Below are 23,892 nucleotides of genomic sequence, written 5' to 3'. Positions count from 1 at the left end.
GCGTGTGTAATAATAGTGACTTAATCACACAAACAGCGCAGCCTCTCAGTCAACTCGACTTTGCGTGGAAACTCCACATCTTGGGACATTCCTTCGGTTGTTCACCCAAACCGCACACTGTTAACAGCTGTGCAGTATTTCACTCAGGCTGCTCCCAGATCTTTTCCAAAACCACTCATTAATAAAGTATTTGTGATCATGTGGCACCGACAGTGGGACCGTGATCGGCGCAGGCAGAGGGAGGACGCGAAGCGAGAAACGAAGGCTGAGAGCGAAAACAGAGAGCGAAGGAAAAGGTGGATGTTTTAACAGAAACGCTCGCTCACAGAGCTCTGCACGCAGACTCCCCGCCCCTCCCTCGCTCTCACTGTCTCCTCTGTAATGACCTCCAGATGTGCTGCTGAGGATGGGGGGGCTGGGCGAGGGAGCGGGCGGGGGGAGCTTCGTGTGTCATGTGCTGAGGCGAGGAGAGACGCTGTCCGAGGAGCCGCTGTCAGGCCTGATGGAGTGGCCGAGGCCTGGGGGCGAGGGGGGGGGGGCAGAGGGTGCGGGTCAAAAAGATTTCCACATCTGGAATCACTTCAGGTCGGCCCAGGCCCTGGCCGTGAAAGGTGAGCCTGGGCGCCTGGCGGGGGGGGGGGGGGGGGGGGGGGGGGGGGGGGGCTGACACTGGACATACCACAGTCAGGGATCAGCGCTCGGAAAACAACCCCGAGCACCAAATGAAAGCGCTCAAACCAAAACAGAAATATCCCCATTTAATGTGGCGTACGAGTCCGAGGAGCCCTGAACCGCAGGCCGGGTCGCACCTGGAGCTCACGGAACCAGCAGGAGCTTCTGAGGTTCTGCATGTGATCAGCACTCAGCCTTAAACCCTCAACATGAAACGAGCAGCAGAGGAAAACAGGAGCAGCGACATCAACGTCGCTCCCGGGACCAGAACCAGAACCCGCGGCCCGCTCCATCAGACGCGAGCAGCAGAAGCACCTGGTCCACCTTCAAAATGGCTCTGATTCCAAACATAAAGCTCCGGTCTGCAGAACGGGACACGGCGCTGTTCAAATGCATTTTATTCATATACGAGTTTCATTCTGTTACAAATAAAGCGTATCATAGAAAACACAGAATCTGCTGCTTCGGAGAAGTACATTAGTCTCTCATTTATATTGGACTATTACATGAAGATGTTGGCTTGTCAGTGGTATAACATGGCAAGTAACGAACATAGAACAAAATAAAACAAACAGATAAATGTCAGAGGGGGAGGTCGTCCGCTCGCTGATTCCAGTTCGGGTCTGTACTTGTATCCATCAGCCGATGAGACGATGCAAATCCAGACTTTGACAGGAAGGAGCTTTGGGTCGGTCCCGACCACCGATGCAGAAGCAGCATCCGCTTGGTGTTTTGGTCCAGACCAGAGTTCAGCGCCGTCCTTCGTTTTAAGGCCTCCAGGCTCCACAGAGCACGGCTGCAACAATCCAGGTTCTGTGAGAGCAGGCTCCTCGCGGGTCGGGTCGGGTCGGGTCGGGTCGGGTCGGGTCGGGTCGGGCCTCCGCTCCTCTCAGTTGACCGTGGGCACCTGGTTTAGGCTGTACTCCTTGGCTTTGAGCCGCAGGTTGGCGATGCTGTTGGCCATGTTCATGCCCTGGGACGTGTTGGTGTTGGAGCAGGTGGGCGGGTACGTCGCCATGGCGCTGGGAGACAAGAGGAGAGAAGGCGTGAGCCGTCAGGGAGCTGCTCTGTCTGACGTTAAGCAGGGTCCCAAAGGAGCTCGACCAGAGTTCACGCACGCACGGCGCTTCATGGAACACTGGAAACCAGTGTGTTACTCTTTGCATGGTGGATCCTAAACGTGGTTCAAGTCACGTCCTCAAACATCACATCAGCCACGAGTCTCACGGCTGGAAGTTACAACAGGCTGAACGATGCGATGCTGAGAACGGGGGACGAGCGGCCACTTTATTAGGAACGCTCCCGGCCCAGAATGAGCGTGCTGCATAGAACACGAAGCCACGTGCTCGAACACTGGTCGACTCCTTTGAGGACAAACAAAGAACCAGATGTAGTAAAGTGGAGGCGTACTTGTTCTCTGAGGGCAGCATTTTCTGTGGCACTCGCACCGGCGCCGCCTCCGGCATCGGGTACCAGCTTAAGGATAATATACAGTCAGTGTTAGCACCACATAGAATCAATGCTGCTGCAGCACCACATGGGAGGAGCGGAGCGGGTCACGACCCGGTACCAGAGTCACCAAACGCTGCCCGGTAGAGCCCGGGTCTACTGGCTGACGGGACCGGCCCCCGGGTCGGGCGGCCCGTTTAATACGCTATGGGCTGGTGAGCGGGGTCAGAGAGCAGCAGAGGAGCTGAGCACACGAGGGCAACGCGGCGCTGACCTCTTTTACTCCGTGGAGACAACGGAGGAGCTGCTGCAGGAACGTGGTCGTGATCGGAACATTAAAGGAATGAATCGGGCCAGCTTCTCGTCCGGCCCGTTACTGAACATGGGCTGGATCAGAGGAGCACGGGAGGAAATGAAGCCAGAACCGCTGCTGTCTTTGGTTCCGCGGCCCCGTTCGTTCCTCTCTGCTCTACTTGCATGAACACGCTCAGACGCTGCAGCCGGAACCGCAGCGGGTCGGGCTGCTGAGGCCGTACCTGTAGGGGGCGGCGCTGCCCCAGGACAGGTAGTCGTTGGGGCGGGGCGCGGGCCGCGGCACGATGGGCTGCTCCACGGCCGTCACGTCTCCAGAGTAGGACTTGACGAGCGAGGCGTTCTTGCTGGCCAGCATCGCACGCTCGTTCCTGCGAAACTTAGCCCTTCGGTTCTGGAACCAAACCTGGAAGCAGAGAACATACGAGAGCACGTGAGTGACTCCACCCAGCGCCGACCCTCACCTGCCGACACGCAGGCCTCTGTGTTCTGAGCTACCGGACCGCTGGACCTGCTGCTCCACGGCTCCTCCCCCCATGCTGTGACATCAGTGCTAATGTTGTTCCTCGCTGTGAAACCCAATCCGTTCTCGCTGACGCGCGGCCTCAGGAATGAGCCGAGTTCTTATCAAAGCGTTTCTGTGCTGCACATTAATCACAGATGTGCTCGTTCTTCTCCTCCAACATCACGTCTCCTCTTCCTCCTCTTCCTCGCTCCGAGGAGTGGATACAGACGTGTTCCTAGACTGGAGCTAAGGCATTAAACACGGTGCTTGTTCTTCCCGTAAACCTGCAGACGTCGGCTTTCAGCTGTGCCTGAACCTCTGCTTCAGCCAAACTCACCACACCGTCACTCCCTCATCTGCTGCACACTTGCACTTTATCGCTGATCTGTGAACCACTGAGGAAATTAGACATCATTACATTCACACGCAGTCCTCTGGGGAGTTTACAAAGGGCCCACGCTCCCTGAAGTAGCCGTGACCGGTGCTCAGATCCTCAGTGATAGAGACACGTTCCTATCTGCTGCCTAATGACAGTGTAAACAGGCTGATGGCCCTGATGAGTGGCAGCCACTGCGCTGGACGAGCCCGAGCCGAGCCGAGCCGAGCCGAGCCACTTCTCCTCACTTCACTATAAACGCCTCCTATGCAACCATCACCCAAACAAAGGCGTCATGAATCATTTACACGAGTCATGACGACCCAGAGGGCTCCTCGCAGGGTCGCAGGTCGGCCGGAGCTTCTGGAACCCTGCTGTGTTTATGTTTACCCACAGTCCTTTGTGCAGCGAGCTGATGCGTTTTATGGCCTCCCGTCTTCCGGTCAAACTCCGGGCTCACGCGTTCGTGAAGTGGGGACCGGCGCCTGTGACTGAGCTTTGTCTGGCCCTGCTGGTACCTGGACTCGGGCCTCGGTGAGGTTGACCCGGCGGGCGAGGTCCTCTCGGACGAAGGCGTCGGGGTAGTGCGTCCTCTCAAACACGCGCTCCAGAGCCTGCAGCTGGCTGCTGTTGAAGGTGGTCCTGTTCCTGCGCTGCTTCCTCTTCTTCTTCTCCTCCGTGTTCATCTGTTCATCTGAAGAAGAGAAGAAGACGTGGGAGCTCAGGCCTCAGCGCATCAGCGTTTATCAGCGCAGCGACAACAGCCTCGTCACAACAAAAGGACGTTTAGTGAGAGGTTTATATATATAGAATTAAACACGGCGTCATTTAAGCCTGAGTCTGAAGGTCAGCACCAACACAAACCACAGCAGCACCTCATCCTCCGCTCCTTCACACACTGTACATAATGTGAGATCACTTATCAGGATTTTCCATTTTGTCTTTAAACCTGCGGCTGAGTTGGTAACAGCTTCTGGTTCTTTTGGGATAAATGTGAAAATTAAGTTTATATGCCTGCAAAGACATTAAATAATTATCAAACATTCTATTAAATAAACTATAAAAGGGATTTGATTTCATTTCAATTAAATTTTTTGCAGTGTAAATATTTTGTCAAAATGTGCCACTGAAATAAAAAAGTCACAACCAAGTTAGTGTTAAAAATTCAATTTAATCTAAATGTAATCTAATTAAAATATTTTATTTATTTTATTTATTTATAATTTACTTTACTTCATAGCTGTGATTTCCAGCTACAGGCTTGAGGCTCAGAATAATATTTCCCAATAATAAGTCTGTGAGAAACTAAATCCTTGTTTTCTCTTATGAACTGAAGAGAGTTGAGACTTCGTTTTTTGTCAACAATTTTCTAATTACAACCTAAAAATCAAAGTGTGAGCTGTTAAAAAGGAGCAAATTTAAAATGTCATATTGTGACGTTTCATCTGTGAAAACACGTGAGCGGGTAAAATAAAAACGTGTAAACGTGTTCGGTTCCAGCTGCCTTTACTTGTACTTTTAATTCGTCTGCTTTATGTCCTTTAACAAAACATCTGGAATAAAAAAGCTTCCTGTTGACTGAAGCAGGAACTAAACTGCTTCTGATTCATCACGTGAAGACGTGATGTTTTTAGCGGAGTCTATTTCAGGCTCTCTGTTAGAACATGTTTGGTTTATGAGGACACATTTTAAGACGCTGAGACGCTTTTATCGCCGAAACTTTCTCATCTGACTCTAATTTCCACCGTGTGTCCCTCACTTTGACTCCGGCTCGTTGTAAATCAGCCGTAACGTGGCTTTGGTGAGAAGAAGGACGCAGCCGCGCAGCGCAGCGCAGCGGAGACGGCGCAGTTTCCCAAACTGCACTTTCTGGGCGCGTTGCTACAAAGTCAGTTGAAAACCAGACGTAGAATTAATACTTTAAATACTTAAAGTACAGACTGAATGGGAGAAAAGCACAGGCCACAACTGTCAAAGTCTGCATTTGTTAGATGGTAACAGCTCAATGCTAAAACTTTAAAAAATGAAGCGAACAATTAGAATTCAGTATGTTTCTTAAATAACTCGTTTTTCTGCCAGAGTCATGAAAATTATTATTACATAAAGACTATAATTATTTGGGATTTTAGCTTTGTAATTTTATTTTTTTAAAGACACTTAATTATGTTACGACCAAATTAAAGAACTGGGGCTGCAGTCATTTAGTTAATTGGTCATTTGCTTTCATTTTGGTACGTTACTGAAACTTAAAGATTTAAATTATAGTTGATGTACAATATGGGAAAATCCGAGCTCTTTTTTAGTTTGTGCTTCTTTCCTTGAAGTCTGTAATAAAAACTGAATCTGAATGTGAAAACCTCTGCATTCTGTGGCTCAGGCCCGCAGCGGCGCTTTAAATTCAGCTTCAGCAACAAAGAAGGAGAGTCACAGTCACCGAGTGATAGACTGATCATTAGTATCAGTGAAAGTCAAAATCGTCTTAAATCAATCCAACACCGAAACGGCTCAAAATGCGTGAAAGGGTAAAAAAACACATCAGAGTCAAACAAGGAATACTCAGAAAATACACATTCATGTCGCTGTGACAAGTAAACATTCGGTGCATTGATTTTGCATCAGGCCGTTTTTTATATTGTTATTTTAGTTAATATTGTGCCAACAACCCTGTAAATTAAATGTTACGCAATAAACCCCAACAGATGCTTTTGCGTTTATGAAATGGGAATCGTTCGCTTTTTGAGCACAAACAAGATGAGCTCTGGTTACTTCACGCCCTAATTGTTGAAGCGAGGACACGCGCGCTAATTATGACAAATGAAAGCGTTTGACAGGCGAAAATAACCGTGAATTAACGACGTGACCTGGCCACTTCCTCTCGCATATTTCTCACAGCCGCCGCTCCGGTTTTAGCCTTTAAAAAATAACAATAACACTCATTAAAGCCTATAACGTTTCTGTCAAACGGGCCTTTGAGCAGCGGAGGAGGAGGAGGAGGAGGAGGAGGGAGCGTTTATTTACTCTCAGCGCTGCGCCGGAGTTTCTGCGCGTTCACCGTCTTCTCTGTGCACGAGGCCACATTTAAGTCGACAACGTTACGCATCAGAGGTGCAACGTTGCTGTTTGACGGCAGCTCAGCGACCAGCACGCGACATCTGGTTCGGTTTGCTGACGGAGAAACGCCATAGAAGTGCGTAGTCCTTTATTGTGCGTGTAAACGCCGGTAAACAAAAATAAAACAGAAATGTATAGTTTTATTTGTCGTTCGTAAAGCGATGAGCGCCAGCTCGACCCGGAGCTGCGGCCTCATTTAGGTCAACAGATTTACGAGCCGCGGCTTCGACGCGTCCAGCGGCCTCGCCGTCGCTCACGACATCAAAGCGCTAATGGTGAGTTAAAGGCCGTCAGGGATGATGCGCTGCCAACACTCACTCAAGGATTCCTTCCGTGCGCGCTGCTTTCCTCTGCTCGCGCACACGCACCCCAGCGTGATGTAGAAAGCGACCACTGTAGTTTCAGGCTGCGGCTAAATGCGCAGACGCTCCTAACGCGCCTTTTCCACAGATGATCTGAAACGCGCGAGGCTTCAAGCCTTTGGCCACGGCGTCGGACGCCGCTCGAACCGTTGTCCGCTCGCGCCCGCTCGCGCCCGCGCCCAGCCGCTCCTCACTTACTCTCCTGCTGGGTCGTGTCGCTGCCGCTGGTCAGACCCGGGGACTCCAGCATGCTCCTCCCCGCCTCCCCGACGCTCTCCTCCGCCTGGGCGCCCACCATTTCCCCCGCTTCCTCCAGGTCCAGCAGGTGGCTCACCGAGAAGTTCTTTTTGGCCTGCAGGTTGTCCAGGTTCGACGTGAGCGGACTCTCCAGGCGGTTTGATATGGAGGCCTGCCTGTCCATTACATGTGCATAGCTAGAAGTCATGACGCAAGTGCGGAACAGCGGAAAAGTCGGAGCGGCTAAAAGGAGAGGAGCGAGCAACGAGCCAAGTAGATCCGTGCGTGCGGGACGCACACGCAGCGCCTTCACAAAGCAGCCACAGTGGACGGCGGCTGTGGCGAGCAGAGAGCGGCTCTGTTCGCATCCAGATCAACGGAAGGAGGCTCAAACAGACCTCAGCAAACTTTTGTCCCTGCTCGTTTTCCCCGGAAAAAAACCAGCCAATCCATTCACCGACGCGCGTCAGGCGCAAACAAACGGGGAGAAACGGCAACTTTTGGCTGCACTGTCGTCCGAACGACGTGACAGAAGTTCTTTGCTCTGAGACTCACATCTGAGCAGGAAGCGCTGCAGCTGCTGACGACGACCAGATGCGCAAAGCTCCGTGTGTGCGCAAAGCTGGCTGTGCGGCAGCTAAGCGCGGGGAGGCAGGACGTTATCGCGCGCCTCCGGCCACAGACCCTGTAGTCTCTCTCTCTCTCTCTCCCCCCGCTCTCGCTCCCTCTCTCTCTCTCTTCCTCTCTCTCTCCCTCCCTCTCTCTCCCCCCGCTCTCGCTCCCTCTCTCTCTCTCTGTTCCCCCCCCCCCTCTCTCTCTCTCTCCTCTCCCCCCCCCTCTCTCTCCCTCTCTCCCCCTCCCCCCCTCTCTCTCTCCCTCTCTCTCTCTTCCCCCCCCTCTCTCTCTGCCCCCCCTCTCTTCTCCTCTCCTCTCTCTCCTCCCCAGCTCCGCTCCCTCTCTCTTGCCCCCCTCCTCGTTCCTCATCTCTCCCCGCCCGCGCTCTCTCTCCTCGTTCCCCCCCCCCTCTCCGCCCCCTCTTCTCCCCCTCTCTCCCCCCCTCCCCCCCTCTCTCCCCCCCCTTCTCTCTCTCTCCCCTCTTCCCCCCTCTCTCCCTCTCCCCCCCTCTCTCTCTCCCTCTCTCCTCGCTCCTGCCCCGTCCCCCCCCTCTCTCTCGTCCCCTCCTCTCTCGATCTCCTCCCCCCTCTCCCCCCCTCTCTCTCCCTCCCTCCTCTCTCCCTCCCTCTCTCTGCCTCCGCTCTCTCTCCCCCCACTCCACCCCCTCTCCCTCTCTGTTCTCCCCCCCCGCCCTCGCTCTCTCTCTCTCCTCCCTCCTCCCCCCTCTCTCCCCCCCCCCCTCTCTCTCTCATCTCCCCTCTATCTCTCTGTTCCCCCCCCTCTGGCTACCACCCCCCTCTCTCTCCCTCCACTCTCTCCCCCGCTCTCGTCTCCCGATCTCTCTCCCCCCCCCCTCCCCGCCCCTCTCCCCCCCACGATGCTCCCTCTGTCCCTGACCCCCCTTCCACTCTCGTCCCCCTCGCTGTCTCTCCTTCTCCCTCCCCCCTCTCCTCCTCCTCTTCCTCTTCGTCTGCGTCCCCCCCCTGTCTGTCTCTCCCCCCCCCGCGCTGCCGTCCCCCAGCCCTCTTCTCGGCCCCCCGCCCCCTCTCACGGGTACCCACTAAAAAACGCCTCTCTCCTCTCACTTTACCCCCCCTCGTCATCCCGCCTCCTCTCTCGTCCCTCTCTCGCTCCCCCCTCTCCCCCCCTCAATCCCCCCCCCCCCCCCCCCCCCCCCCCCCTCTCTCCACTAAATGAAACTTTGCAGCCCCGTGAGGGCGGACACACACACTCTCTTAATAAATGTCGGTAGTTACGTGCAGTGCCGTCATGCCGCCGCCCAGCACATCATCGCCGATGCCATCGACAGACGCCGCTTCAGCTTCGCGTCACTGCCTGTGCTTCCAGAACCCGCGCCAGTCCGTCCATCCACGGGTCCATCAGCAGACTCGGCTGTCAGGGAGCAGCGTTCTGGGTTCAGTCGATGTTTGTGTCATCACCCACCGATTGTTTTTCATGTGTTCAGAGCTGAAGCTGAAGCACAAAGAGCGAAGGGACAGTGAGCAGAGGAAGACGAAGTCACGAGGCTCCGTCACATCAGTTAGACGGAGACAGAGCTTTGACCTTTGACCTGCAGCCTTGTTTCTGATGAATCCAGGTTTAAGAGCTCTGGCACCGTCTCACTAGTCCATCAAAGATGAACTCACTGGTACTGATCAGAACTCCCATCGTTTACAGAACCATTCAGCCTCTTTGATCCAAACCATTCTGTCTGTTCGAAGCAGCTGAAGAAGCAAAGACTTCATCAGAAGCTGGTGGAGACCAAACTGGAGCCAGAACAGAGTCCACAAATTCTGCTCCGTGAAAAACTGCATCCATCCATCCATTTTCTTAACCGCTTACTCCCTAGTGCGGGGTCACGGGGGTGCTGGAGCCTATCCCAGCTGGCTACGGGCGAGAGGCAGGGTACACCCTGGACAGGTCGCCAGTCCATCGCAGGGCAACACATAGACAGACAACCATTAGACAGACAACCATTCACTCACACACTCACACCTACGGGCAATGGAGAGAGGCCAATCAACCTAATGCACGTCTTTGGACTGTGGGAGGAAGCCGGAGAACCCGGAGAGAACCCACGCAAACACGGGGAGAACGTGCAAACTCCACACAGAAAGGCACGAGGGCCGTCTCCGGGAATCGAACCCAGAACCTTCTTGCTGTGAGGCGACAGTGCTACCCACCGCACCACCGTGCCGCCCTGAAAAACTGCATTCAAACAGAATCTACCACTACACCCAGTTTTATGATTTTGGTGAAATGCACCTTGAAACAAACCAGCTGGTGTTAAAAGAACTAACCCACCGTCAACATGAACCAGACTGACTGAACCTGAAACCTTAAGTCTACGAGGAGCTCAGGTAAAGTTTTTGTCGTGTTTGTGAAGCGATGTGACGTTAGGTCTCCTGGTACTCAACAAACACTGTTTAATGCTGTTGTGTGTGCGGTGACAATGAGAGTCTCGGGTCGGAACCGGAGCAGCTGGACCGAGAACGTTTTCTCAGACTGCTGGAGGTCCATCAGACAAACTGAGCCCCAGGTGATGGTTTGGGTTCTGGATGAACACGCATGGACCCAAACTCCTGTGAATGTGGAGCTGGAGGGTGGGTTGGGCCGGGGGGGGGAGCAGCCGAGAGCGCTCCGAGCTGCCATAGACATCCCATCGCTTCCAAAGCCTGATCTGGGAAAAGAACACTTGATGCCATCAAAGAGACGACGATTGAATCCAGATGTGCTTCTCTCGTTCTTTCCACGTATTTAATGAAGGCGCAGGGATAGAGTAGACGTTTTCATCATTAGCCCCCCCCACATTCTCTTTTCCTGCCTACAAGTCCATTCCGGTGCCAGTTAGGGCAGAGAAGAAAGGGAAGAAAAGGCCTCGGCGTCTCCGGCTCATGGGCCCTGCTCTTTGTTCAGCCGTCCTGGAGCTCGGCGACACTCGCTGCATTTATGGAAAGCTGTGTGTCGATTCTGTTCAGCTGGATTAAAGGTTCTAATTACGAGTCACCACCAACAATTGAAATGAATTATAGAAGACAGACAGAAACAGCAAAGCTCAGTCATGAAAGTGTGACATGAGACAGAAAATGTTGTTTACACAGACCACAGATCAGCCTGAGGGGAACCGGACCCGCCCTCAGTCTGGATCGGTCCGTGGATGCAGGGGTCCAACACACAGACTAAAACCAGCAGCGATCCGATCCGGACCGGACCGGACCGGGACCCTCAGACAGCTCTTTGTTGCTGAGGCTGAAGGATGAAGAGGCTGCGTGCGTTCGCCTCGGTCTCAGGCTCATTTCTGCATTTTTAAACCGTCTTCATACATTTGATGTGTGACACTAAGTACTTAGCACATCGTGACCGTCTGACCGGCAGGTTCTGGGCTCACATTTAAAGGGGGTCACATAAATCTGAAACAGATCTCCTTCAGTGAAACAGGACTGCTCATAAATTTAGCTTGAAATGAAACTTGATCACAAAGTCTTCATGTCAGGACCAAAAACCCAAACAGGACAACGCTTCTTGATAACGGACCAGCTCCGCCTGGTCCCGACGAAAACAAGAACCAGTGAAAATATGCAGATAGAGAGAACAAAATGCTCCGACAAAGTTCATGTAAATCAATGAGTCAATAATCGCTGCGGTAAAACGTCACTGGATCACAAGGAAACCTCGTCATCAAGTGGTTCTGACATCAGCTCTGCGAGGATGCTGTTCTGGGTTCCTGCTCGTCCCTCGGTGTTCCGTCCTGGCCTGGGCTGTGCGTGATGGTGATGACGGTACCGGGCCGCCACCGTCCACTGACCCCTGGTTCTGACTGGGGCAGCGCCTTGGCGCAGCTCCCGTTTTATTGCGCTAATTGGCGGTAAATGCCTCCTCGCGTCCCGCAGACTGATTGCATCCGCTGCGCCTGCTGCTGAGCTGATGAAGGTGCGCGAGGCTCAGGGCTCGGACCGTTAATTCTTGTATAACTGGCTAAAGCTCTGCATTAAAATATTTTAGGTTTATTGTTTAATCCTTTAACTGTATCGCTGTGCGTCTGTGGATAATCACGTGCACTAAACAGAACACACTTTAATGTGATGGGATTTATTTCATGATCATTTTCCTGCGCTTGGTCTAAAAACAAATGTTATTTTCACGATTGTTTAAAAAGACAAGAATAAATACACGCGTCTAGTCAATGTAATTCGCCTCCATTAAAAACACCCATTCAAAAATATTCATAACATATTTTAAATGAAAACTGCCAAAACCGAGACGTTCCGTGTGTGTTAACGTCACCAAACCTTCTCATCTCCGTAGATAAGGACTTTTCATCACATTTCGCGTTCAGATGAAATATTTAAAATGCGGATGCGCTCTGCTTCTGGATGGTTCTCTTTGTGCGTTCGACGTGGGCCCAGAACCCGAACCGGCCTAACTGGGACTGATCGCGCTCGTGTCGCCGCTGTGTTTTATGTTGCAGCCTCTTCACGCCGCGCTGCTGCGACTGTAAACGCTCTGCGGTTGCTCCGACATAAAAAGCAAATCTGCTGCTGATTAAAACAACACGGAGAGTTTACAGAGCAAGTGGCCGCGTGGAATTAGGCCGCTCACTGATTCCCGTTATTGCGCCTGCGCCTCGACACCAGCAGCGATGAGCGCAGGACGGAGGACGCGCTTCACCGCGATCAACTGAAGAAGAATTGTTTCACTGTTGCAACAATTCAGACTTCAACTTTTAAGGTATGTTTTTATGTTTATTTTCCCTCCAAAATAAATGCGTTTACGTGTCTCGCTTCTTTCCATTTTCTATAGAAAGGACGGATTTTGAATTTCTCAATTTGTTCGTACGAGAAATAAACTGAATTTGACTTCAGGGTGAAGCTCCAAATTAAACGGAGAGCTGCGACCTCTGCGGCCTGAAACGACGGTTCCACCAAAACCTTTCCATCCCCTCGTGTTTCGTGTAGTGCAGAGTTCGGCTGAAGGAGGTGAAGCTCTGCGTCCAGATGGTCCAGACTTGCAGAAAAGCTTGATTCGGTTTGGTTTTTTTCCTCCTTTGACTCTCGGATTTCTCGGGTTTCAGGGTCTTTCTCGAGCTGTCGGGAGACGCCAGCGCCACATAAATCACACTTTACTTTATAAACCCTCAGCTCTCTGAAGTCCGGCCCAACACACACACACACACACACACACACCCTCACACACGGGAAGCGGAGCCGGTGAGCCGCTCGAACCTCCGCGTCGTGTATCTCCTCTTTTCGCTCGTCGCAATCAGGAGCGCGTTTCTGTTCTCAGCGGATTTATCCGCTAGAACCGTGACAGTGAGAGACGGACGCTTCTGTACCGACGCCCGTATTTCGATCACCTGATCTGCTGTATTTAAAATGAAAATAAATACAATTCTAACTCTCTGTACTAAACATATATATCAATAGTATTCAGCCATTATTCAGATTTATTCAAACGTGTTTTAATTTAAATTTCTAAAATTGTATATATTTGTTGTCTTCAAGAGAAAGCAGTTTTTTTAAAAGAAAAGTGTTCCACTGAACTAAAAAGGTCAGTGTTTTGACTAGTGTTTTTCCATCCTAGAATAAAATGACTTGATCGCGTGCGTTTTATTTACAACGTCACACAATCAGACTGAACGTTAGATACAGAACAAACGCTACCGAACCGCTAAAGGCTGAACACGGAGCTCGTCGTCCGTCACGCTCCTTTTACCTGCGTCCACCTCCCAATGAGCTCTGCCTCGTCCAGATGCAGTTGAAGTCTTAACGCGATTCACGGACACTTACTGCGCTTTAAACACGACGAGTCCGGGACTGATTCCCTCCGTGAAAAATCCCGTAGCGCTGCAGAACCAGTTATCTGCAGAGACGAGAACAGGAGGAACAAGAAATCCACTCTGAGGTTTAGTTTAATAAAAGCTTCAGCTCCAGTATTTACCCCATTTCATCACCGCTTACATCCATTCAAATTCATGAACCCGACCTTGGTCAGGCCCGAGTTTCCAGGCTTCAACATCAGGTTATGCGCAGAGTGAACCAGGTCGGTCCATGCAGATATCGCCTTACGACGGAGGAGGCACCTGAAAGAGCTCAACACAGGCCCGGCAGCTAAACCTCATCTACTGCACAGGAGACACCAGCGCTTTTACTCCAAGTAAATATGGATTAATTCTCAGCTCCTTCAGCATGAAACAGACATTTGCTTCCAGGAAGTACACAGTCTTTCACTCCTGCCACTGAGACAACAATCAAAACCAGTTGTCCAATGAATCCAACCTTTGCTCAGACATAATTCACATCTGATGTACAAGCATATGGTTGGAAGACGACTCTCTTTGGAAGCGCTCACATAAAAAGCAGACGTCGAGGACGGTGGCTGCAGGATTGTTTGTGACTTCAGGTTTCCTGCAGATGATTAAACATGATTGTCTCTGAACCAACAGATAGAGACGCAGCGAGAGCAGCTTCGGTACAGTACGCTTTAGACTTCTACTAAGCAGCAACACAAATATAAACATCTCTCTAAGAACTTTACATAACTCCGTTTAAACCTGGAACACTCACAACCTACGAGGAACATCAGTCAGTTTAGAGAAACCAAGGACGCTCCCACGCACCAACAAATAAAGACCCACTTCCACTGCAGAGCCTTCCACCAGCAGACCTTTGGTCCTAGTTCAGTCCCTGGCCTGTACTTCTACACCGATATAAGTTTAATGTTACTGTGCATTTAAATGAAGCTAATGAAGTCTTTCTTATATATGTGGATGAAACCTGCTGATCTCCCAAGCAAATGTTTGCTAGCTTGAGTTCCTGGGACCTTTATGGTGGAAGTGAGCCTTAAGTCATGTGTCTGGCTTTTTACCATCTTCATCCATCAGAATTCAGGACATTACACAAATCTGCACTTTGTCAGTTTAGTCAAAGCTTCCGACACGCTGGTCTTTGAAGTTAGTCCCTTATTTCTAGAGGATACCCAGCCCAGACATGTTTTAGTGTTTGATAGCGATCCCTACAGCGTGTGATACATGTACAGGACCATCAGGAGACCACAGCCTCGCTCTGAAGGCCATTCTCTAGTGTTTCACAGTCCTGTTCAGTCTTTGCTGCCTCAGTCAGTAGTTTGTGCACTTGCTGGACATCACTTCCCTTCACCATCTCCTCCTCTGAGGGCTTGGTTGATTGCACGGTTTCATCCTCATTCTGTGCAGAGCCGTCTTCCTCCTTCCCATCCTGCACCTCCACGCAGCCTTTGCTCCTCTCCAGCTCCTCCTCTGAGGCCTGAAGCTGCAGCTGCTGCATCAGCTCCTCCAGCTTGTGTGCTTTACGCAGCTCGTTCTGCTGTATGATGGCACAGAGGTGCTCTGTCAGCTGCTCCTTCACCTCCGTCTTCTTGTGTAGGTCCAGTTTGGCCGTCACATACTCGGCCTCTGCCTTCTCGTAACGCTTTCTGTGGAAAAGGAGAGGAAAGAAGCACGTCACAGATATAATGTGATAAACTCCACATATAATTTATAACCATAAATAATTTTTGTAGGAATGAAAACGTTTTTTTTTATTAAGTTTATTTATTATAAGAAACACAAGTTCCTCTGTCTGCATTATGTAACTGCTCCAAAAAAACACTTAAGTTTTATGCTGAGTTAAATGCTGAGCTGAGTGTATATTAGGAAACTCATTCATCTGTTTTATACCTGTTTTTGTCACAATGGAAGAACTGAAGAGCAGAATGATGTCATAATTTTGCATGAGCAATACATTTGTTCAAAATTAGAGGCATCTAATCAGGTTGGATGTAGCATTAGAGTTATTTAACCGATCAAACTCTTTGTTGATCAGAAAAAAGTGTTTCTATTACTTTATCAGTCTCTCTTTGCTCTTCAAGTATGTAGCACAAATAACAAAGGCCTCGATCAGAATCTTAATAATCAGTGCTTAAACCAATAAAACCTAATAATCTTTGGTAAATGTCAAGAAAACAGATTTAAAAATATTTAGCATCTTCACTAAAACCTAAGACTCTATTGGCAGTTGAACAAGCTCCACTAAGGAAACAAGTCTTTCCATAACGTCTGAACTCAGAAAGATTGTTTTAATTGTGAAGAACAGGAAACCACATGCTGTTTGGAAACTGTGGCAATAAACCAAATGATGTCAAACATTTCTAAAAGTTAAATTTCACCTTGGGGTTTTATGGTGTATCTCACTGTAAGCTCAATAACTGATTAAATCAACATAATCATAACAGAGTCCAGTGCAATGAGTATGTGAAGGTCAGGTCCTCTTTCTGTTATACAAACATCTGTGATGAGAAGTGTTCATGACATGGAGCTAATCTCACTATGCAAAAGTCTGCAAAGAGGAATCACAGACAAGAACAAGGTCAAATACAGATTTACTGGATCTCTGAGGAGACATGCTGCTTTAATATAAACGCAGATTCTGCTGTTGTGTAGGAACAGAAGCTAAAAACAGTGTCACCCCACGACAACTGGCCTTAACAGGAAACATAGTTAAGGTAAATCGATAAATGCACGTCGGAGCAGAAATTCTGACCAACCACAGCATCTTAGTAGGACTGTGTTCCCTGAATGTAACTCAACGTATGAAAGCAGATGTGAATTACAAAAGGTTGTGGGGGAAAAGGGTTGAGTACTGAAAACCGTCTGCAGGGGGCAGTGTTTCCAGTAATGTATATTACATGGTACCAAATGTATGTTATTGGTGACATCTGTGTTTCTACTGTGACAAGCTGCCGCTAGTGCAGACAGGTGTTTGGGATTTGGTTGACTAGGTGCTTCCTCAGTGAGTAAGCTGTATTTTCTCTCACTAAAAATATTTCTCGATAATAGTTTTTATGGAACAGAAATCACAGGAAATACCCTCACCACATTTTCTGAATCACAAACAGGCTCTACCTCGCAGCAGTGTAATCCCAGCTGGCCTGCTCTATCTTCCCTCTTAGGATGCCAATGTCATTGGAGACCATGTCGTCAAGGGCCTGGAGCTCCCTCTGGATTCTCTTCAGCTTCACAGCCTCCGCCTGCGTCTGTTTGGACCTTAGGCCGAGGAAAAAGAGTAAAAGATTATGGTTCAGTTCTATTCATTTCTTCATTTTACGTAGCGAGAACTTACTTCTCAGCAATAGTTTTTGCTAGTAGAGCTTTCTTGCGCTTATTCCTCTCTTCTATTACTTTTTGTTCTTGCTGCAGTTGTTCCAAGCGTGTCTTTTCTCGTCTGCAATTAAATCAAACAAACAAAAAAGCCTAAACTAAATCAAACGTTTGACACGTTAATAAATAACATGTGATTAAAAACTCACTTTGTGATGTCGCTTTTAAGTGCTAAGGTAAAGAGCAACACATAGGATCAAATGTAGTAAATGTAAAATCCAACATGTCAGACTTTAGATTCATAGGAACCAGTTCAGACAGGACCTTTGGGTGTTAATGATAGATTCAGATTTTCTTGTCCTCCACAACCTCTACAGTGTGAACGGTAACAGAGATACTAACAGTTCCACCTCTCGCCTCTCCAGCTCTTTGACAGCCGGGGTCTCCTCCTCTGCAGCCGGCTGATGCATGTCACTCGCCGTCACCTCCCGTTGAGCGGCTCTTTCTGGAGCTGGAGGCTGAGCCGGTTCTTTTGGTGGCGGTTTGGTGAGCTGCTGCTCGGGGGAAAGCAGAGTCAATTCGCCCCTTGCGTTCTTCAGAGCCGCCAACTGAAGAGCCTTCTCCCGCTGTAACTGCTGCCGACTCCTGTTGGTTGTGCCCGGTTTCCTGCCTCGAGCGGCCGCCGCGGCCACTGCAGAGTCTGGGATCACAGAGGCACCAAACGTTTTACAGAAGGCCAACCGGACAACGTTCGAAAGCTAACTGGACCCAGTGTAAACCCAGTGGAAGCTAAGCCGATGCTAATATTAGCGGTAAATTTTAGCTACCTTTCTGCTGCATCCTCAGCAGCTCCTCGTCAGAAAAACCAGCCCAACCGCTCATTTCACAAGCTCACGCCAAAACAAGGACGGATGAAAATGCACATAAGAAAAGACATGGCTGTTAACTGACGATGATAATAACCGTAAAGCTCCAAGCGGCTCCAGGCGCCGCCGCCATCTTTGTTTATTAATGCCACGTCAAGGACCCAACAGGACCCGCGAAGACCTAAAGTCGCCTGAACAAAAACCTACTAACGTTTTAACTAAACGCACAGTTTTTGTAGTATACTCTTATGAAGAAGGTGTTTCCGTATAACACCTTAAACTGTATGTTCACATGTACTTAATTTCATGAATAAATGTGATTTTATGGGCGATGACACAGAAGGCATCTTCAGGGTTGCATTAGCGCTTTTATGTCAACGTCATTTGAAATATGGCGTAAAATTACTTCATGGTCTTAATCGAGCAACTGACTTGACATAACTCATAACAAAGAAAATCAGTTTGTGTGTCAATTTTACAAAATAAAGTAGATGCAAAACCAAAGTATTTGTTGTGTTAACTTGTGTTAACTTTGCATCATTAAAGTGCTGCTTGTACGTCACAGGGGTCAGAGGTTAATTAAAAAACAGCTTAATGTCAAAGCAGCATGAAATTTAACAGGCTGTTTTGCAAAATGACAATTATACACATCTGTGGTTAAAGTGTTGCTTGTTTAATTTCTTCTTTTATTGCCAACAGGTCTGGTTTGAAAGAAAACGAACTAGAATCATCTGGAATATATATATTTGAAGAGTGGCTTCACTCCAGCCAAGAAAGGTTTGTTCTTGTTGTTGTCAGGTGTCTGGAAAAGAATACAAATTCATCTTAATTCCACGGCAAGCCCACTTAAAACCTCGTTTTAATCTGAGACATTTGTTCGAGACAATGACAAGCAAAGTTGTGTATTCTTAGTTGCAGGTTCCACCATTGGTTTGCTGAAGTTCCACCTTCAAATGTCCAACTGTAGTCCAACTTTTCCAGCCACACAAAAAGGTCTTTATGCCTGTCGTGTTACCTACTAACTCATGCAGTCGAAGTGTTGGGGTCTGAGGACAGGAAGTTAAAGCTACTCTAGGACTTTGTAGAAGTCTGTGTTTTGCTTTTATTGCTTCACTGTCCGTCAGCAGATTCCTCTCGTGACTCACTCACGCACAGCTTCCTTTGTTCAGTAATTGGTCAAGGTGTACAGGCATAAAGTGTTTCTTTTTAACCTTGGCAGTGCTGAGTCAGAGTGATGCAGGAACAATGACCTCTGCTTGGCAACTAATAAAAACTGGCCTCCACATCTTTTTTGCATCTGGAGGCCAATTATATGCGAGTTAAAAGGCGAAACACCTCAGGAGGGCGTAAATCGCCGGCAGAGCAGAGACAGGATCAGGCATGGAGGCCAGATGGCAGAGGGAGCCACTGGAGGTGGAGTGTTGGTGCCACGGCATCGGCCCTCGGATGCCTCGGCCTCCATCCTTGATTAGAGCGAGCCAGAGGGGACCACATGGCTCATTAGTGAGATGATCTGTGGAGGCACACTGGGGTTAGGGGTGGAGAACTGTATAAATCCCCTGCAGGAATGGTTGTACTGATAGCGGAGAAGGAGGTTTTCACGATGAGCACATTCGGTTCAGAAGTTCAGAGAGTCAGATCTGTCGTCCACGTGTGTCGAGGAGGATTTTCTAAAGGCCGGAGAGAGTTCCTTAATCACCCTTTAAATTCTGTGGAGGCTTGGTTAAAAATTCAGCAGCTTCTTTGATGTCAGAGGCTGCAAATCTACGTCAGGCTAATGAGTACTGGGTTCTAGTTCATGTGGTTAAGAGAGAAAGTGGAGACGAGTGAGCGTTGCTCAGCTGTAACACGATGCACGAGTGGTTGTAGGCGACGACGTTCACTGAATCAATAAGAGGCTGAGGCTCCAAGGCCAAGTCAACTACCAGGATCAGTTAACGGAGCTTATTATGGTCTGGGACCATCGGAGCTGAGTGGATGTATTGGTTGCTTGATAGAACGAAGGCAGTGCTGCTGAAGCAGCTAAGCAGAGCTGAGCGGCAGCAGCAGGAGCTTGTGGAGTCCTGAGCCCTCGGCCTCACTGTGACCGCCGGCCTCCTCACCCTCTGCTGCTCTTCTGAATTTGTTCTTTCTTTTCCACCCTGACCCTTCGTCCCTCCATCTGCAGCCAGTTTGCAGCAGCGATTAGCGTTAGCGTTCCTTCATCTCCTCACTGGTGATCGTCGGTCTGTTTCTGCTGATCTGGTCTTCTGATCATCACTGCTCCTGCAGCCGAGAGCACGGCAGTCGGTCGGTCAGACCTCCCTCATTAGCATTTCCTCCAGACGTGACTCTGGGTCTGTGTGGTGCCAGCGTCACGCTTCTTACTGCTACAGTTCCCCTACATCAGTGCTCCGGCCTCTGAGCGGTCCCACCTGGAAGCCTCCCTGTCTCACCTGCCCGTGGTTCTGTTCCCCTGGCAGCAGGTTTGGTGGAGCCTTGTTCTGATGCTTTGGACGGTTCGGGCGCCCTGATGTTTGGGTTCGTCGGGCCCAGCTGCCGCCCCAGCAGCCTGCAGGGGGGACAGGCCAACGTCAGGACGGCGGCAGGCCTGTCCGTCTGAACAATAGGAGCAGTGAGACAAGACAGGCGGAGAGCGTGTTTGGAACAAAGGGACAGGAGAGCAGTGGTGGAGGTGGAGGCAAATAAAGCCTTCTTTCCTGCCGTGAGCCGATGGAAGAGATCGGCAGCTTCAGGTCTGAGGGAGAGACGTGAACCATGGACCCTGTGTTTTTCCTGGAGCGGCTGTAATGCCATTAACCCAGCACATCCTAGAAAAAGAGACCAGGTCAAGTATGTGTAACTTCTCTGCATAACTGCAGCGCGCTGAGCTGCTTGAGCTCTCTGCACGTCTGTAGATGACCCGTGTTCCTGGTCAAAGTCTTTTGTTCTTCAGATTGAAACTATTTTGTATTTGTGTATATTTTATTAATTGTATTTGTATTTGCATTGCAGGATCCAGCCACAAAGATCTGTTTCCTGGAAGCTGAACACACGTTTGACTTTAAATTGACCCGACCGAACCTGACGAGAATCAGAGGGTTTGGTAAAGGCAGTCACACGTGATGACAACTGATTCATCAGCCTCGAGCTTTGCCCAGAAATCCCCATAAAGGCTGCTTGGACGTCTCCAGAAGCTCATTAGGAGGCACAATGTGGTCCTGCACACCAGAGCTCAAGTAAAGACACAGCTGTCTCCGGCATGGCCTCCAACTATTTGGCCGCCAAATCAGATTCTTAATCAAATTATTTTTAGCTATGGCACATTTAATCCACTGTTGTTTTATTCATTAGCCGTTCCATGAATTTACTGTGGCTCTGGCGGCTCCGCTGTCTCTCATCTCAGCCATTTCCCAGAGTAGAACGCACATCTGGAGCCAATCAGGCCGAGGGAGAGAAGCCTGTTAGCAGTAGGTGCACCGTGAGCGGAGCCCACCTCCCCTGGAGCCTCTGCTCGTTTGGACCGAGCCGGAGGCCGCACCCTCGTCTGCTGCCATTACAGGGACATGCAGATTCACACTGAGGATGAGGAGATTTACGACTGGGCTGAAGCCGCACTGCAGCGACTTAATCACATTAAATCCAAGTATGTGTCGCGTTTGTGGGTACGAGGAGCAATAATGACTCATTGTTCCAAACTAGAAAGCTGTGATAATTAGGTTAATTTACGGCCTCCCCTCGTCTGGCCTTTTTATGTTCTCCATAAACAATTACATGAAGCTGTAGATTTATTAGGACACTGGATTGGAGGGAAGCAGTGACGAGGTCATGCTTTAAAGACAACTGGATGAAGAAACAAACGTCAGGGACGCATCTGAAGCCACGTTGCCTGAACAGCATCTGTTGACTTTTCAAACCATTTCTGCCTTGTTTTGTTTTGTCACACGAGAATCAACAGGGTCCAATCACGTTTGAATAAGTGATTAAGAGCCGAGTCCAAAGAATGAAAGTCCTGGTGGTGATGAACTCTCAACCCCAAACACCACTGTGACCGAAGCCGCAGCCACCACCGCACATAATTCATCCACATTCTGTAAATAATGGACACCATGTCCTTTCCCAAAGTGCCCCGACGCGCCACAGTCTCACAAATATCCCCAGTTCACCTCATGTCCAGTCAAAGGTGTCGCCAGTTTTCTTTCTATAAAACCAGAAGGTGTGAGTCATGTTTTCTTCCACTTGACATGAAGCGATAACAGACTTGCACCTTTATGCCTGTCCACAGTTTCCTTGTGATGTGTTTTTGCTAGATGACGTCCGTGAAGCTGTGGACCAGTGGAGACTTCCAACTCAGCTGCTTGTTGAGCCAAAACCAAAAAGGGTATTTGAGTCATGTCAGACTTTAACACACACACACACACACACACACACACACACACACACACGGATCAAGATATCCTCCCACAAACACACACTTAATCAGAACCAGGGCCGAGTCGCAGAGCTTTCCCTCAGAAACCACCTCCATATTTTGTGGCCTGATTCTAAACATCTCGCTGCATTTTGCTCTGCGTGACAGATTCCTGACCCGCATCATTAAACCACAACAGGCCAGCTGATTCTGAGGACTGGGCCGTTACCATGGGAACCAGTGGCGGATCAGATGCACATGCATGAATTGAATTGCGGTCGGTTTGTGGTGTTATTCCCTCATTTGTTTGGTTTCACCTTCACATCATAAAACTACAGTCACAAGATGCAACGGATGCCATGGAATCGTGATCCCAGCGAAGCAGCCAGCTGACACACGCTACTCACATTCCCGCCGTTTGTTTATCTAATGTGAGGCACAGCCTCGTAAATGTATGTGCTGTCGCCACCGCAGCGCTTTGTCTCCGTGCTCCTTTCATCAGCGCCTGCGCTGCTGTTGATCATTTCTCTTCTTGTCTGCGTCTGCTGGCGACACCACTCCCACCCTGAGCGTCAGGTGACTTCGGCGCCGCCATCTGCCCTCACTTAGATTTGAGGACGCCTCTTGTGCGTCACAGTGTGTCTTTTTTCTGCATTGTGTTTTCTACGGAGCCAAACAGCGTCTCGTGTCCCAGCATCTGGTTCAAACATGGCCGCTCCTCGCCGTGGCCTCTCAGCAGGATGCAGCTTCGGTGCCTGTGATCTTTTTACTATTTCGGTGCAGCCAGTTACACAACGCAGGTGTTGTGTGTCTGCAGATGACACTTTGTGTGGGTGGTGCCAGACGGCCTTCAGCGTTCAATGCCTCATGCACAGTCTGATGCTTTATTTGGCGTGTCCAGCGCTGACCCGCGATCCTTGTGGTGGTTGCTTCCTCTGCTTGGGGCCTCGTCCCTCGCTCTCGGCCCCATTAGAGCATCAGCCGGCGGTGCCGCCGTGGCGGTGCGCGGCCGTGGCGGTGCGCGGCCGTGGCGGTGCGCGGCCGTGGCGGTGCCGCCTTGGCGGTGCGTGGCCGTGGCGGTGCCGTGGCCGTGGCCGTGGCGGTGGTGGGTGCGCGGGGGGGTGGAAGTGGCGGTGGGTGGGGGGGGAACGTGGAGGGGGGAGGCGTGGCGGGGCGTGGGCCGTGGCGGTGCCGCCGTGGCGGTGCGTGGCCGTGGCCGTGGCGGTGCCGTGGCGGTGCCGCCGTGGCGGTGCGCGGCCGTGGCGGTGCCGTGGCCGTGCCGGTGCGCGGCGTGGCCGTGGCGGTGCCGTGGCGGTGCCGTGGCCGTGGCGTGGCGGTGGCACACAGGCCCCCTCCCAGCCCTCGGCCTGTGCCCACAATAGTTTAACGAGAGCCTCTGCGCTGGCAGACGCTCAGCGTGCGTGCGCTGAGGCCCGGTGCCGCCTCAGCTTGGGGTAAATGCTGCGTTGGGCTTTTACTGAGCCCAACGCAGCCTCAACTCCTGCCGGCACCTACCCTGCACACGTGTAGCTAGCAAGCAAACACACCATTTACTACGCAGCACTATTTTATTCATTTAAGTACACTTTTACAATCCTTCTTCTCAGAGGCAAACAAGGAGAAAGTGCTGTCGGACTCTCTTTTTGGCAGAGGGAGCCAAGCTTTTATTTTATGGCCAAGAAAGAAAGATGTTGTTTTATTTTACGAGCGGCCTGAAGGTTTCCCCAACGTGTTAGGAACACAAAGGGTGTGTCCACGCAGCACACACAACTTTACTGTTGTGTGTCTTCCTTCTGGAGGGAAACAACCAGTCACTGTAAAAGCAGCCGACTGAATGTTGTGTGGGACGAGGAGGAGCTCCTGCCGCGTCGCCCTTTCGTGTGAC

The 23,892-nt window shown here is 50.3% G+C and overlaps 2 protein-coding genes across 4 annotated transcripts; both read right to left on the bottom strand.

The window, feature by feature from the left end:
* Positions 1 to 1,053: 1,053 nt before the first annotated feature.
* On the bottom strand, positions 1,054 to 13,735 carry prrx1b (paired related homeobox 1b). Of its 3 annotated transcripts, XM_055508270.1 has the most exons (6): positions 13,597 to 13,735; positions 13,426 to 13,498; positions 3,833 to 4,008; positions 2,658 to 2,839; positions 2,083 to 2,148; positions 1,054 to 1,694 (listed from the first exon to the last, which is right to left on the bottom strand). In XM_055508270.1, exons 1-6 carry the CDS (start codon positions 13,600 to 13,602, stop codon positions 1,562 to 1,564), a joined length of 636 nt encoding a protein of 211 aa, XP_055364245.1. In that variant the 5' UTR covers positions 13,603 to 13,735; the 3' UTR covers positions 1,054 to 1,561. The 3 variants fall into 3 exon arrangements, with proteins under 3 accessions (XP_055364245.1, XP_029003843.1, XP_029003844.1); XM_029148010.3 differs by lacking the exons at positions 13,426 to 13,498; positions 13,597 to 13,735 and adding an exon at positions 6,986 to 7,573; XM_029148011.3 differs by lacking the exons at positions 2,083 to 2,148; positions 13,426 to 13,498; positions 13,597 to 13,735 and adding an exon at positions 6,986 to 7,573.
* Positions 13,530 to 17,776, bottom strand: gorab (golgin, rab6-interacting). Its single transcript, XM_029148009.3, has 5 exons — positions 17,579 to 17,776; positions 17,154 to 17,451; positions 16,774 to 16,875; positions 16,557 to 16,697; positions 13,530 to 15,088 (listed from the first exon to the last, which is right to left on the bottom strand). The coding sequence occupies exons 1-5, from the start codon at positions 17,631 to 17,633 to the stop codon at positions 14,680 to 14,682; spliced, it is 1,005 nt and encodes a 334-aa protein (XP_029003842.1). The 5' UTR covers positions 17,634 to 17,776; the 3' UTR covers positions 13,530 to 14,679.
* Positions 17,777 to 23,892: the final 6,116 nt, after the last annotated feature.

Source organism: Betta splendens, chromosome 4 (genome assembly GCF_900634795.4).
Source record: "Betta splendens chromosome 4, fBetSpl5.4, whole genome shotgun sequence".
In the NCBI taxonomy this organism is placed as follows: Eukaryota; Metazoa; Chordata; class Actinopteri; order Anabantiformes; family Osphronemidae; genus Betta; species Betta splendens.
Note: the sequence above shows the minus strand (reverse complement) of the source record. Positions and strands in the feature narration are given on the sequence as shown.